This window comes from Sus scrofa, chromosome 17, assembly GCF_000003025.6.
Source record: "Sus scrofa isolate TJ Tabasco breed Duroc chromosome 17, Sscrofa11.1, whole genome shotgun sequence".
NCBI lineage: Eukaryota > Metazoa > Chordata > Mammalia > Artiodactyla > Suidae > Sus > Sus scrofa.
This window is the reverse complement of record NC_010459.5, coordinates 9129102-9141759: the sequence shown is the minus strand read 5'-3', so window position 1 is coordinate 9141759 and position 12658 is coordinate 9129102. Positions and strand designations below refer to the sequence as shown.

At 38.1% G+C, this 12658-nt stretch overlaps 1 protein-coding gene across 1 annotated transcript in view; it reads left to right on the top strand.

The window, feature by feature from the left end:
- ADAM3A (ADAM metallopeptidase domain 3A (cyritestin 1)) overlaps nucleotides 1-12658 on the top strand; it is a gene marked incomplete at its 3' end in the record, with an annotated part of 77400 nt that overhangs the window by 24504 nt on the left and 40238 nt on the right. The window contains 5 exon segments of the mRNA NM_001097513.1: nucleotides 422-484; nucleotides 2003-2074; nucleotides 2284-2450; nucleotides 3475-3556; nucleotides 5859-5998. Of these exon segments, the coding sequence (NP_001090982.1) occupies nucleotides 422-484; nucleotides 2003-2074; nucleotides 2284-2450; nucleotides 3475-3556; nucleotides 5859-5998 (524 nt within the window).

Sequence of the window (12658 nt, the reverse complement as noted above, 5' to 3'; positions counted from 1 at the left end):
AGCCACAGCAATGCCAGATCCGAGCCAAGTCTGCAACCTATACCACAGCTCACAGCAACACCGGATCCTTGACCCACTGGGCAAGGCCAGGGATGGAACCTGCGTCCTCATGGATGCTAGTCAGATTGGTTTCAGCTGAACCACGACAGGAACTCCACTTTTTCGAGGGTTCTAATTATCAAGAATATCAGATAAAAGCTTCTGATTTGTTCTTAACATTTTTATTCATAATCTCTCCTGCTCATTTACTCAGTATCGATCCTCTTATTTTTCTAATATCTATATCTTTTAGGTATCTCTCTCTGTCTATCCATCTGTATGTGTCTGTAGATGTATGTATAAAACAGTATAATGTACATGATAACTACAACACAGAAGGACTTTTTAATGTTCTATTTAATTCATGCTCTTTGTTTTGCAGAAAAAATCAGAGGTGCTGTTGAAAAGAATTCTGAAAATTCAAGTCATTATGGATAAAGCCTTGGTATGCATTATTGATGTATTTCATTTTATCTTTTTGTATTAAAATTGAAAGGGTATACATAAAAGAATCATTAATTGTTTGCAATGCAGATATATTTTACTCTTTTCAAAATATTTATTTCACTGTAAAAACTGTCATCATTTGCCTTTACATTGGCATAAGGAAACCAACATTTATGGTATTGAGTTCCCAATCAGTGTAGAATTCTAGCTATAATGTATAACTTTGTACTTAAGAGAAGATTCTGTTGCTCTGTGAATTATTGACTAGTTGCATATACTTCTGGATCCAGCCCAAATTGTGGTGAAACTCTTTGTTAAATCGATTTCCATTTTAAAACAAGCTATTTTCATTATTACTAAATTGAAGATCCTTCTTATTACTACTATCTTTGATAAGATTATTTTATGCCTTATAATTGCTTGGGTTGTCTAGAAGTTCCATATTTTAAAAGGGGAAAGACTAATTCATAGGAACACTATATATTTTTTTTTTTTTTGTCTTTTTTAGGGCTACACCCACAGCATAGGGAGGTTCCCAGGCTAGGGGTGGAATTGGAGCTGAAGCTTCTGGCCTTCGTCACAGCCACAGCAATGCCACATCCAAGCCACATCTGTGACCTACACCACAGCTCACAGCAATGCCAGATCCTTAACCCACTGAGCAAGGCCAGGGATCAAACCTGCGTCCTCATGGGTAGTAGTCAGATTTGTTTCTGCGGAGCCAGAACAGGAACTCCTAGAACACTAATTTGATTTTGGAACTTTTTGTTTATGCAACTAATTTTAGCAAAGACATATGGGCAGCAAATTAAAAAACCTGCTTTGTCCATTATCAGTGATGCTTTGCATGAGTGTCATGATGTTTTAATTTTTTTAATGAAAGGAAATATTGTGACCTTTCGGTAACTTTTATAAAAGTAACTCCAGAAATTATGATGGATAAAATAATTCAAAAGTATCTGTAATTTTTTTTAGCAGGAAATAAATTATGTATAGACATTGGTTGGTTTTAATATATAAATACATGTATGTATATGTTCATTTGGCTTTATTTTATTTTATATTATAGTTTTGCAATGTTTTATCATATATTAATGAAATATATCATTTCAAACTCTGCAGGCCAGGAGTTCATGTTGTCTTACTGGAGTGAAGACAAAAGATGGCAGCCCTCTGTAGCAGACCAAAAAAAAAAAGACTTAGGAATTCAGTTAGAGATGAGAGTCTTGGTTCTTATCCTTATGGCTTTTGCAATCTTGGAACCTTAACTTTTGATCCTAAATGACTACCTGTGTGTGTAAAGAGGAAGAAAATCACAACCATCATATTTTAATAGTATTGACTAATATATACATTCCCTAGGTTTACACCTAAAACTTATGAAGCCCTTGACAAATCTTGATTCTACTTTTGACCTTTCACTTGAGCACTGCATTATTTTCACATTTTTAGATCCATGAAATGTATCAGTTTAGTCATTTTCACTAGTGACTAAGAAGTACATTTTGTCTTTCAGTATGATTATATGGGCTCTGAAGTGGCACTTGCGTCTGAGAAAATTGTCTATGTCTTTAGTCTTATCAACAATGTAAGTATTGATGTTCATGTTTCAGTAAGGAGCGTTACTGTTAATACAGTAGCATCATTTGAACAAACAGCATATGCACTTTTGTAAAAAGTATCATCCACTGGTTGATTTTGTCTCCCCAAAGTAGTCAATCAAATGTATTAGCATTACATTTAGAGATATAACATTATGTTTAGGACTATCTAAAACAATATATCTCGTGTTTTCAGATGTTTTCCCAGCTTAAAATGACTGTTATGTTAACTTCTCTGGAGCTCTGGTCAGATAAAAATCAGATTTTAACTAATGGGGACGCTAATGAAATGCTACAAAAATTTGTGTCATGGAAAGAAAAGAAATTATTTCAAAGGTCCCATGATATGGCATACTTGTTGATGTAAGTAATTTATTTTCACTGGTATAAGGTGTATCAAATTATTTGTGAGTTAACTAACAAAATTATATCCAAAGCTCATTATTTATAATGACAAGACTCCTCCAAAGAAGATTCTGTGAGTACTGAATTGGCAAAAATGCAAGCTGTGAAAAACATCATCGTCAGAGTGAGCTGCTTACCCGTGGAACTGTGAAGAACTGAAAACATAAAAAGCCTTGGGAAAACCTAGGGCCTCTAAGGTTTTAACAATTTTCTTTGAGCTCAGTAATTGAATCCATTATTTTAACATTAAAGAAAACATAAGTTAACAAAATCCAATCATTCCGTATAAAGCTGATTAGGTTAACAAAACATGAATATAGGAATGTGGTGACTCGTGGTGTTTCTATCCTAAGCTGGAGTTATTTAACTGCTTGCACTATATCTTTCAAGAGTCTTTATATAGGTTTTTTTTTTTTCTGACTTGATTATTTTAGGTGGAAATAGAAACCAAAACATGGTTCTGAAGATCTTAAGCAGTATGGAAGACATTTATAAATCTATGGGCATTCAGGAGCAGAATTCACAAAGGACTAAAGTCTCGACACGTTGCATTTCATCTCTGATTTTCCTAGTGACTGTGCTGCATATTGTTTCTTTTGCTTTCTGTCCTCCAGTCCATTCCTTTCCATGCACTCTAAGGGGGTTTACTATGTGCAGATCATGGCAATAAGCTATCTTGATGCTACCTCTTAGAATGTCACCTATCCAGTGTTGACAACGGTGGTGATTCATTTTGGGAAGCACTAGGCACTGCTGGATTTGGGGCTGTATATCATATAATATTAAAGTTGCCTTTAGAGCTTAACTTTGTAGGGACTCTGAGAGATTACCCAAATATAAAATGATTAAAAGCATTAGACGTGATATGTAATACTCATGTCTTAGAGAAAAAAGCTTTACTGGGGAATACAATTCTTAAAAGGTCATTAAGTTATCAATAATTTAAAGTGCTTTTATCCACATGAAAACTTTTCTTATTTAGTTATAGGGACCATCCTAATTACATAGGAGCAACATATCATGGAATGGCATGCAATCCCAAGTTTGCTGCAGGAATTGCTCTGGTATGCATTTTAGTCCCACCTCTTCATTAATTGTATCACAGTTTGAAAGCTGAATTCCACTTTAAGGAGCAAAAGTACATAGAGTACATCTGCCATTTTTATAAAATTTATGTTTTTATAAAATGCTGTATATTTGACTTTAAGTCTCAAGTGCTATAATTGTTAAAATGGTTTTTTATTGTGGTAAAATATACATTACATACAATTTACCATCTTAACTATTTTAAGTGCATTTGTTGTAGTGTTAAGACCATTTACTATTTTGTGAAAGAAACCCTCAGAGCTTTTCATCTTGCTTAAATGAAAGTTTGTACCCTTTGATGAAACGGTCCCATTTTCCACACCTTTGAACCTTGGCAACCATCATCCTACTTTCTGCTTGTGAGAGTATTAGATTTTTAGGCCCCACATACAACATTGGTCTTTCTGCATCTGGCTTATTTCACTTAGAAGTGAAGGTTCATCCAGGTTCATCTGTCTTGTTGAAGATGCCAGGATTTCACTCTTTTTATGGCTTGATAATATTTCACGGTATTTATGTATATGTGAATCACATATACATTATATAATATTACATATTATATACATATATACAAAAATTTCTTTTATGCATTCATCTGTCACTGACCACTTAATTTGGTTCCATACCTTGGCTGTTGTGAAATAATGCTACAACTGGGAATGCAGAATCTCTTTGCGGTACTGCTTTCAGTTATTTTGGCTGGGTCATATGGTATCTCAATTTTTAATATCCTCAGAAATCATAATCATGATTTCTGTAGTGGTTGCACCATTTTATAATCCCGCCAGCATTTCGCATTATATATTTTTTATTCATCACATCCTAACGGTTGTTAATTTTTGTTGTTGTTGTGTGTATGGTGATATCACATTGTGTTTTTGACTGCATTTTTATGACTCAATGATATTGAGCATCTTTTCATATGCTTTGTAGTGTTTTATGTATCATTTCTGGAGAAATGTTAATTCAAGACTTATGCCCATTAGAGCTCTTGTTTTCTTAAGGTGAATACCAGGGAGTGAAATTGCCAAATCACATAATAATTTCATTTTAAACTTTTTGAGGACTCTCCATCCTGTTTTCCATAATGGCAGCTTGAATTTTGTATTGACATGGAGCAATAGGAATTCTCATTTCTGTTGATAGGATAGAATGGTAGAGTCACTGTGCTAGACGGTTTGGCAATGTCTTATAAAATTCAACAGTTTTACCATATGACCCAGCAGTTGTCTACTGTACATTCACAAAAATTAGTTGAAAACATATATCCACACAAACCCCTGGACGTGATTGTCTATAGCAACTTTGTTTATAATTGCCCCAAATTGAAAGCAACCAAGATGTCCTTTAATCAGTGAATGGATCAAGAAACTGTGGTTAATCCATAACCCCAAGGAATAATATTCAGTGGTTTAAAAAATGAACCATGGGAGTTCATGTCATAGCTCAGCAGGTTAAGAATCTGACTAGTATCCATGAGGATGTGGGTTCAATCCCTGGCCTCACTCAGTGGGTTAAGGATCCAGTCTTGCTGTGAGCTGTGGAGGAGGTTGCAGATGCGGCTCAGATCTGGCTTTGCTGTGGCTGTGATGTAGGCCAGCAGCTGCAGCTCTGATTCGACCCCTATCCTGGGAACTTCCATACACCACAGTTGTAGCCCTAAAAAGGACAAAAAAATAAACATTTTAAAAATTCAAAAAAAGAAAAAATGAACCATCAAGCAATTAAAAGACTGGAAGACTTAGATGCATAGTGGTTAGTGAAAGAAGCCAATTTGAAAGGGCTCCACACTGTATGATTCCAACTCTATGACATTCTGGATAAGGAAAAACTATAACGATAGTAGAAACATCATTGATTATTAACTAGGGCTTTGTGTGTTGCTTATATCACTACTTCTCAAGTTTTATTTTTTTAAGACAAGAATTCTATCTTTAGAAAAGAAATTTTTTTTACTCTCCTAAAACTATTGCTGAAGTCAAAACTGATTGTCAATTAAATTTTTAAGTTTATCAGAATTAAATCAGTATGCGTCATGAAAATGTACAATAATATTACTCTTATTTTGTTATTTGTCAGTGTCATTTGAACTGAAAGCATTGTTACTCAAAAAGAATAACAAAATTCAACTTTTTTTATATTTCTAAAAAAATGATGAGCCTGTATACTAATATTCTGTGTATATGCATTTAGGTAATATGGACACAATTACTTGAAAAGATTAAAGGTGAAAAAAACAACTTAAGCAGACATTTGTGTGTGTTTTCTTTTTCTATTTAGTATCCAAAGATGATAACCTTAGAGGCATTTTCAGTTATTTTGGCACAGTTGATTGGAATTAGCCTGGGATTAACATACAAAATTGACATCTACAATTGTTACTGTCCAGGAACTATATGCATAATGAATCCTGAAGCAATGTAAGTTGTTTTTTTTTTTTTTTTATGAAATCTTTGTCTTCTTTTGGGAGGTATTTCTAGCCTTCCTTGATGTATAATTTCTTTCAATATAACTTGAATAAGACTATTTTAATTAAGTGCATGAGTTATTTTAAAGCTTATTAAAGGTAATGAGTACTTGATATTGTAGGAAGAGTGTCTATTTTCAGTGCCGTTGTATCAAAAGAAAGTGGAGGGAGGTTGGTAATGACTTTCTGTGGTGTACCAGAATCTTGGGATGAAATTCATTCATTCATTCAATCTAGTAAATTTTTAAAGCATGTACTGGGTCACACATATTGTGTTAGTTTGTCTTACAAATGGTGAACACGATTGAAAAGGGCTGCATATCTTATATTAGCCCATCAGGGACATACAATTTAAAAATGGACATAAGAATAAATAAAATTTAAACAGCTATGATAAGCAACAAGAAGAAAATAGGGAATACATGAGAAGAGGAGAAACTTTCTGATAAAGTGGTCTAGGACATTTTCTATGAGGGAAAACTTATGTTGGGAACTGAAAGAGAAGAAATGAATCTGGGAGTTCCCTTTGTAGCTCAGCAGGTTAAGAACCCAACTAGTATCCGTGAGAATGTGGGTTTGATTCCTGGCCTCGCACAGTGGGTTAAGGATCCAGCATTGCTGCAAGCTGTGGCATAGGTCACAGATGCAGCTCAGACCCTGTGTTGCTGTGGCTGTGGTGTAGGCCAGCAGCTGCAGCTCCAATTTGACCCCAGCCCAAGAATTTACATATGCCATAGGTGTGGTCCTAAAAGCAAAAAAAAAAAAAAAAAAAAGGAAAAAGAACAAAGTGAATCTGGTCATGTAAAGAGCTTGCTGAAAACTTTTCAGGGAAAACAAGTCAAGCGATGCTTGGACAGCAAAAGTTTTAAACTCTCAAAAGACTGGAGGAAGGAGATGCGGGAGGATAAAACAAGAAATAAGCTGTTAGCTATAAGGAAGAATATTCTGGGCATAGAAGTTTTTAAAAGAAGAAAGTCAAACTCTATGAGGCTAAACAACGAGTCAGAGGAAGAAGTCCAGGAGGTAATAGGAAATGTAGGACAGAGCCAAATTAAAGTCATGATGCAGAAATTGGGATCTTAGGATAAAGGTGAGACAAAATTTAATTGATTTGTGTAGTATGGATAATAAAATTTATGTTGTAGCATGAATGTGAAATATATCAGAGAGAACATTATAATCTTACTATTACCAAATTAAGTTGTACTACATCTAGGTTCTCTGCCTGGGCAGGGGGAGGTTCTATTTTTGTTTTGTTTGAGCAGCAGAATAGGGAGACCTAAGGTGAGATCTACACCGCACAAGCTTTATTGAGCGGGTAGAGAGAGGAGGAGAAGGAACTAAATTCGCAAATCAACTTTTCACCCACAGGGTGAGAGGGATTGAATATGAAAGAGTAAAGACAAAAAAGGAGGAAGAATGAGAGTAATGACAGGGAGGCATATGCATTAGTTTACTGGGGAAAGGGCAAGGCGTTTTCAAGGGGGGGCATGACACCCTCTCTTTATCCTTTTATTCTTTTATGTCCAGTTATAGGCACCAGTAGGTGTGTTGTTTTCTATGCTAACATAACAAAAAATCAACGTATAATGAGACTCAGAGTCAGTTGGAGGTCAGATTCGTCACTGCCTTGGTCCCAGCTGTTTCCCTCAGGGGTTTTTTTGGTGTCTATAATTTCCTTTCTTATTGATGGACTCTTTACCTTAAAGATTTATTTCAACTCCTGCTAAAGGTGAGGGTGAGCAAGTTTTCAGCAAGGAGACTCCTGCCAAAATTGAGAGCTAGTGAGTTTTGAGGAAAGAGCTGGAGCAGCTCTGGCAACAATATTTGGAAAATGATGACTCTGATATTATCTACAGCAATTTCATACAATTGAGAGAATTATTTATGAGGGTTCTGGTTCAAGATGGTGAGTGAGAAAGAACCGGAACTCTTGTCTTCCCTCAGACAAACCAAATCTGTGGCAACATTTTATAGATGGAGGACTATTGCAGAACAAATGTAGATGTAGAACAAATATAGATGTTAATTGTAGATGTAGAACAAATGTCGAAAGAGAAAACAGTTTCCCCAGAGAAAAAATCCTCCCCCAAACCAGAGTAGGATTCCTACAAATAGGACAGTGTCATCTCCTGTTTCTACATCGAAGAGAGTAGGAGAGGATAGGACCGAAATTCACCATAATTCCTACCCCCAGCAAGGTGACCCACAATCAGGGGAAAACTCAATCCTAGAGATTCTCTTTGAGGATCAAAGGGTTTGAACTCTCATTGGACACCCTAAATTTGAATACCTACAACTGAGAAAAGAGCCCCCAAAACATGTAGCTTTGAAAAACCATTGGCATCTCATACCAGTCAGAATGGCCATCATTAATAAGGCCACAAATAACAAATGCTGGAGAGGGTGTGGAGAAAAGGGAATCCTATTACACTGTTGGTGGGAAGGTAAATTGGTACAGCCACTATGGAAAACAGTGTGGAGGTACCTCAGAAAACTAAATATAGAACTACCATATGACCTAGCCATTCCATTCCTGAGAATATATCCAGACAAAACTTTCATTGAAAAAGATACATGCACCCCTATGTTCATTGCAGCACTATTCACAATAGCCAAGACATGGAAACAACTGAAATGTCCATTGATAGATGAATGGGTTAGGAAGATGTGGTGTATATACACAATGGAATACTACCCAGCCATAAAAAAGAACAAAATAATGCCATTTGCAGCAACATGGATGGAACTAGAGACTCTCATACTAAGTGAAGTAAGTCAGAAAGAGAACGACAAATACCATATGATATCACCTATATCCGGAATCTAATATATGGCACAAGTAAACCTTTCCACAGAAAAAAAACTCATGGACTTGGAGAACAGAGTTGTGGTTGCTGAGGGGGAGGGGGAGCAAGTGGGATGAATTGGGAATCTGGGGTTAACAGATGCAAACTATTGTCTTTGGAATGGATTAGCAATGAGATCCTGCTGTATAGCACTGGGAACTATATCTAGTCATTTGTGATGGAGCATGATGGAGGATAATGTGAGAAAAAGAATGTATATATGTGTGTGTGACTGGATCACTTCGTTGTATAGTAGAAAATTGACAGAACACTGTAAACCAACTATAATGGGGAAAAAATCATTTTTAAAAAAGGAAAACAATTGGACTTATATAGATGAGACACACAAACTTCTGAAGTAGTGAACTGAGAAACAGATCTTAAAATATTGGACTGCCCTGCCACAGGGTCCAGGGCCGAGGCAGCCTATTGAGAGGCACCCAGACTTTATGTGAAAGGGGGGTATCTCCTGAAGCTGCAGTGTTGGCTGAAAGTTGAGGCATCTAATTGCGCAGACATCTAGGGGCTGGCTGCTGTACTCCCCAGAGATGGAGGCTGGTGGATTGCCATCCCTGCGCTGCCTCGCTAGGCTTGTTGGGTTCTCCTGAAAAGGAACTAACTAGTCCCCTCCTCTGGCATCCCGATTTTTTTTGTAGTAGTCACCCGGAGGACAGATCTAGATCACTGGGCTCTGGTGGCCAGTTGGATTTAAGGTTGCAGGTCCCACAAGATTGTAACAATGGAGGAATATTTCTTAAATAGCTACCACCCCCAGTGCACAAGAGGCTACAGTCCTAGGAGCCACATTTTGGAGCATAATCTACTCCATGCCAACTAATGTTCAGTCTTTTCTCTAAAAGAAGCCTATTAGCTTCATAGCTGTGGCCTGACGGTCAGGCTTCTAATTAAGCACACATCCAGAGGCCTACTGTGACCCTTTTTCATAGGCCTTGGAGGATGGGAACTCTCTTCAAGGTCTTCCTCTCCTGTTGCAAAGCACCAGTATTTCCAGGTGGGGAGTATTAAGAGGCTTCTGCTGCCTTTGTTTTTATGTTATAGCTGGCCGTGAACTACCTCGCCAACTACAACTGTTAACAGTCCCATGGGCACCAGGAGCACAAGTCCCTCTGGCCACCAGAGCCAGTGTGCTGCACAAATAGCAGACTGGAACACATCTCAGATGTTCTGTGAAACAGGCGTGTTTGCTTGTCCAGGGGCTCTTTCCTGAGCGGCAGGCTTCTTGTTGGCACACATCTTGGGGCCTACAGTGATTCTGTCAATAAGCAGAGACTGATAGACATAATTTTTCACTCTCCCCCTGCCTTGCTCCAGCTCGTGGTTCTCTCCCAGAAGGAACCTTGCCTGGCACCCTAATTTTTGTTGCTGCTGCCAAGGAACATGTGTGGATTGCCTGGCTGTGGTGGCCAGCAGGACTTATTCTCCTGAATTCTGTAGGTTGGTAACCTACAGAGAAAGACTTTCATTTGGTCACCACCTGCAGGGCACAGCAAGAGACCCAAGAAGCAAAGTCCAGTCTTTCTTTGAAAGAAGTCTTTTAGCTTACCTTCATACTTGCTACATGAGAGTCAAACTTGTGATTAAACACATATCCAATAACTGATCGTGATCCTTTCCAGAGGCCTCAGAGGCCCAGTGCTATTGAAACTAATAGCATTAGGTGTGAACCCCAGCCAGAACCCAGATTGGGACTTGAACCCGCATGCAGGGACTTGAACCCAGCCAAAACCCAAATTGGGACTTAAACCCAATTAGAATCATTCACCCAGTGTCTGGACTTAATGAGGTTCAGGTTCTTTATGCCTCTGTACAGAAGGAATTCAGTGAGAGACCAAGTGATAGGCAAGAAATAGATTTATGAAGATAGAACACTTGTGAGAGATGCAAGCAGGCAGGCAAGGAGGCTCTGTCTCGAGGATTGGGTGGGCTAGTTTTTTCACCCAAGGGGAGTGGGGATGGGAAAAGACTGCCTCTTCCTCTTTGAGTAGTAGCTCCTCATTGGTATCCTGTCATGGTTCTTATTCAAATCAGCAGAAGGGTGGTCCTCAAACTTCTGCCCTTGGTCTGAATCTGAATGCAGGCCTCACCGCATCCCTCACTCAATGACCTGAGGCATATCTCATACCTCCTCTAGTCAAGTCTTATTCTGATGGTCCTCTTGAGCAGTTATTAATTTACAGTGCTCTCACAAAGTCCCCCAGGTTTCCCTCTCTATCTATTGTCCCTTATTAGGACTTGTACAATTCCCTGTGCCTACTCCATCCCTGTCCCTATCACTGCAATCTCCTCTATCTGCTATACCCTAGCATGCCAGGGCCTTCCATAACGGAGCTTTTGCAGGTGCCTGATGCACTGTTCTTTGTGGCTGTGGCCTTAGAGACACCCTTTGATCAGGTAGCTCTGGTGTCAGGGGAGCTTGTGTTCCTGGGTTTCATGGAGCTCTAACAGAAAGGCAGATCTTGACTGACTCCTACCCACAGGGCACTGCAAAGACAGAAGACTGAAGACCGAAGACTGTCTCCAATTTTCTGTGAAAGGGCCTATTTGCTTGTCCTGGAGCTTTCATCTGAGGGGAAACCTTCTGAGGTGGTTTGATGCACCTCTAGAGGACTACTGAGGTGCACTTTAGGGATAAAAGCCAGTGTATACCACCTTTGCATTCTCCCTCTGTCTCACAGCAGGTTCCTGGTATCATGACAATCTTTTCCAACTATCTGGTATCCTGGATCTTTAGAATGTCATTCGGCAGACTCCTGTCCATTGCTTGGCTCTGTTGGCCAGTGAAACTTTGCTTTACACCTCACAGGACTGTATATATCTGCATACTTTAAAGGATGCTAACTTTAAAGTCTGGTTTCCAATCACCCTCGTCCTAGGTACTGAGTGAAGTCCTTCTTTTTAGCACAGTAAATGGTCTTGACATTCCCTTATAATACAAAAACCACTAGAAATGAAAGAGAATACTTGGAAAATTAGGGAAAAAATTGGAGAGAAAAACTAAATCTAGGATAGGCTGAATGACCAGTTTTGTTTAATCTATGACCACTCCCTCAAGACTGGGAGAAATGGCCCTTTTATCTACTGCATAGAATTAGATTAAAAAAAAGAGAGAGAATTAAGCTAAATGAAGACAGAGAGGAATACATTCTAAAAAGAATAAGATAAAACATCAGAAGCAAAGACTTGTATCAAATGGATATGTGATTTATCTGATAAAGCTTTCAAAATATGGTCCAAAAATTCTGACTGTATCAGGAGAAGAATGGATGAATGGATGTGAGACCATCCCCAAAGATATTGGATATATAAGGAAATACCGAATTGAAGTCATAGAGCTGAAGAAGACAAACACTGAACTGAAATATTCAATAGAGTGTTTCAATAGTAAATGAAAAGAAGCAGTAGAAAGGATCAGGGAACTCAACAACAGTGCAGTTAATCTCATCCCATCAGAGCAGCAAAGGAAAAATGAAAGAACAAAAATAAAAGGTAGGGGAGTTATGGGACATCATCAAGTGAACCAACATTCACATATGGGTCCCAGTAGAGAGAGAGAGAAAGAGGAAGAAAGCACATTTGGAGTAATGATAGAAATGTCCCTCAACCTGGGGAAAGAACCAGATGTCTAGATTTAGGAAGCGCAGAATTCTAAATAAAATGAACTCAGTGAGACCCACACCAAGAAACATTATAATTAAAACCTCAGAAGTTAAAGACAAGGAGAGTCTTAAAAGCAGCTGGAGAAA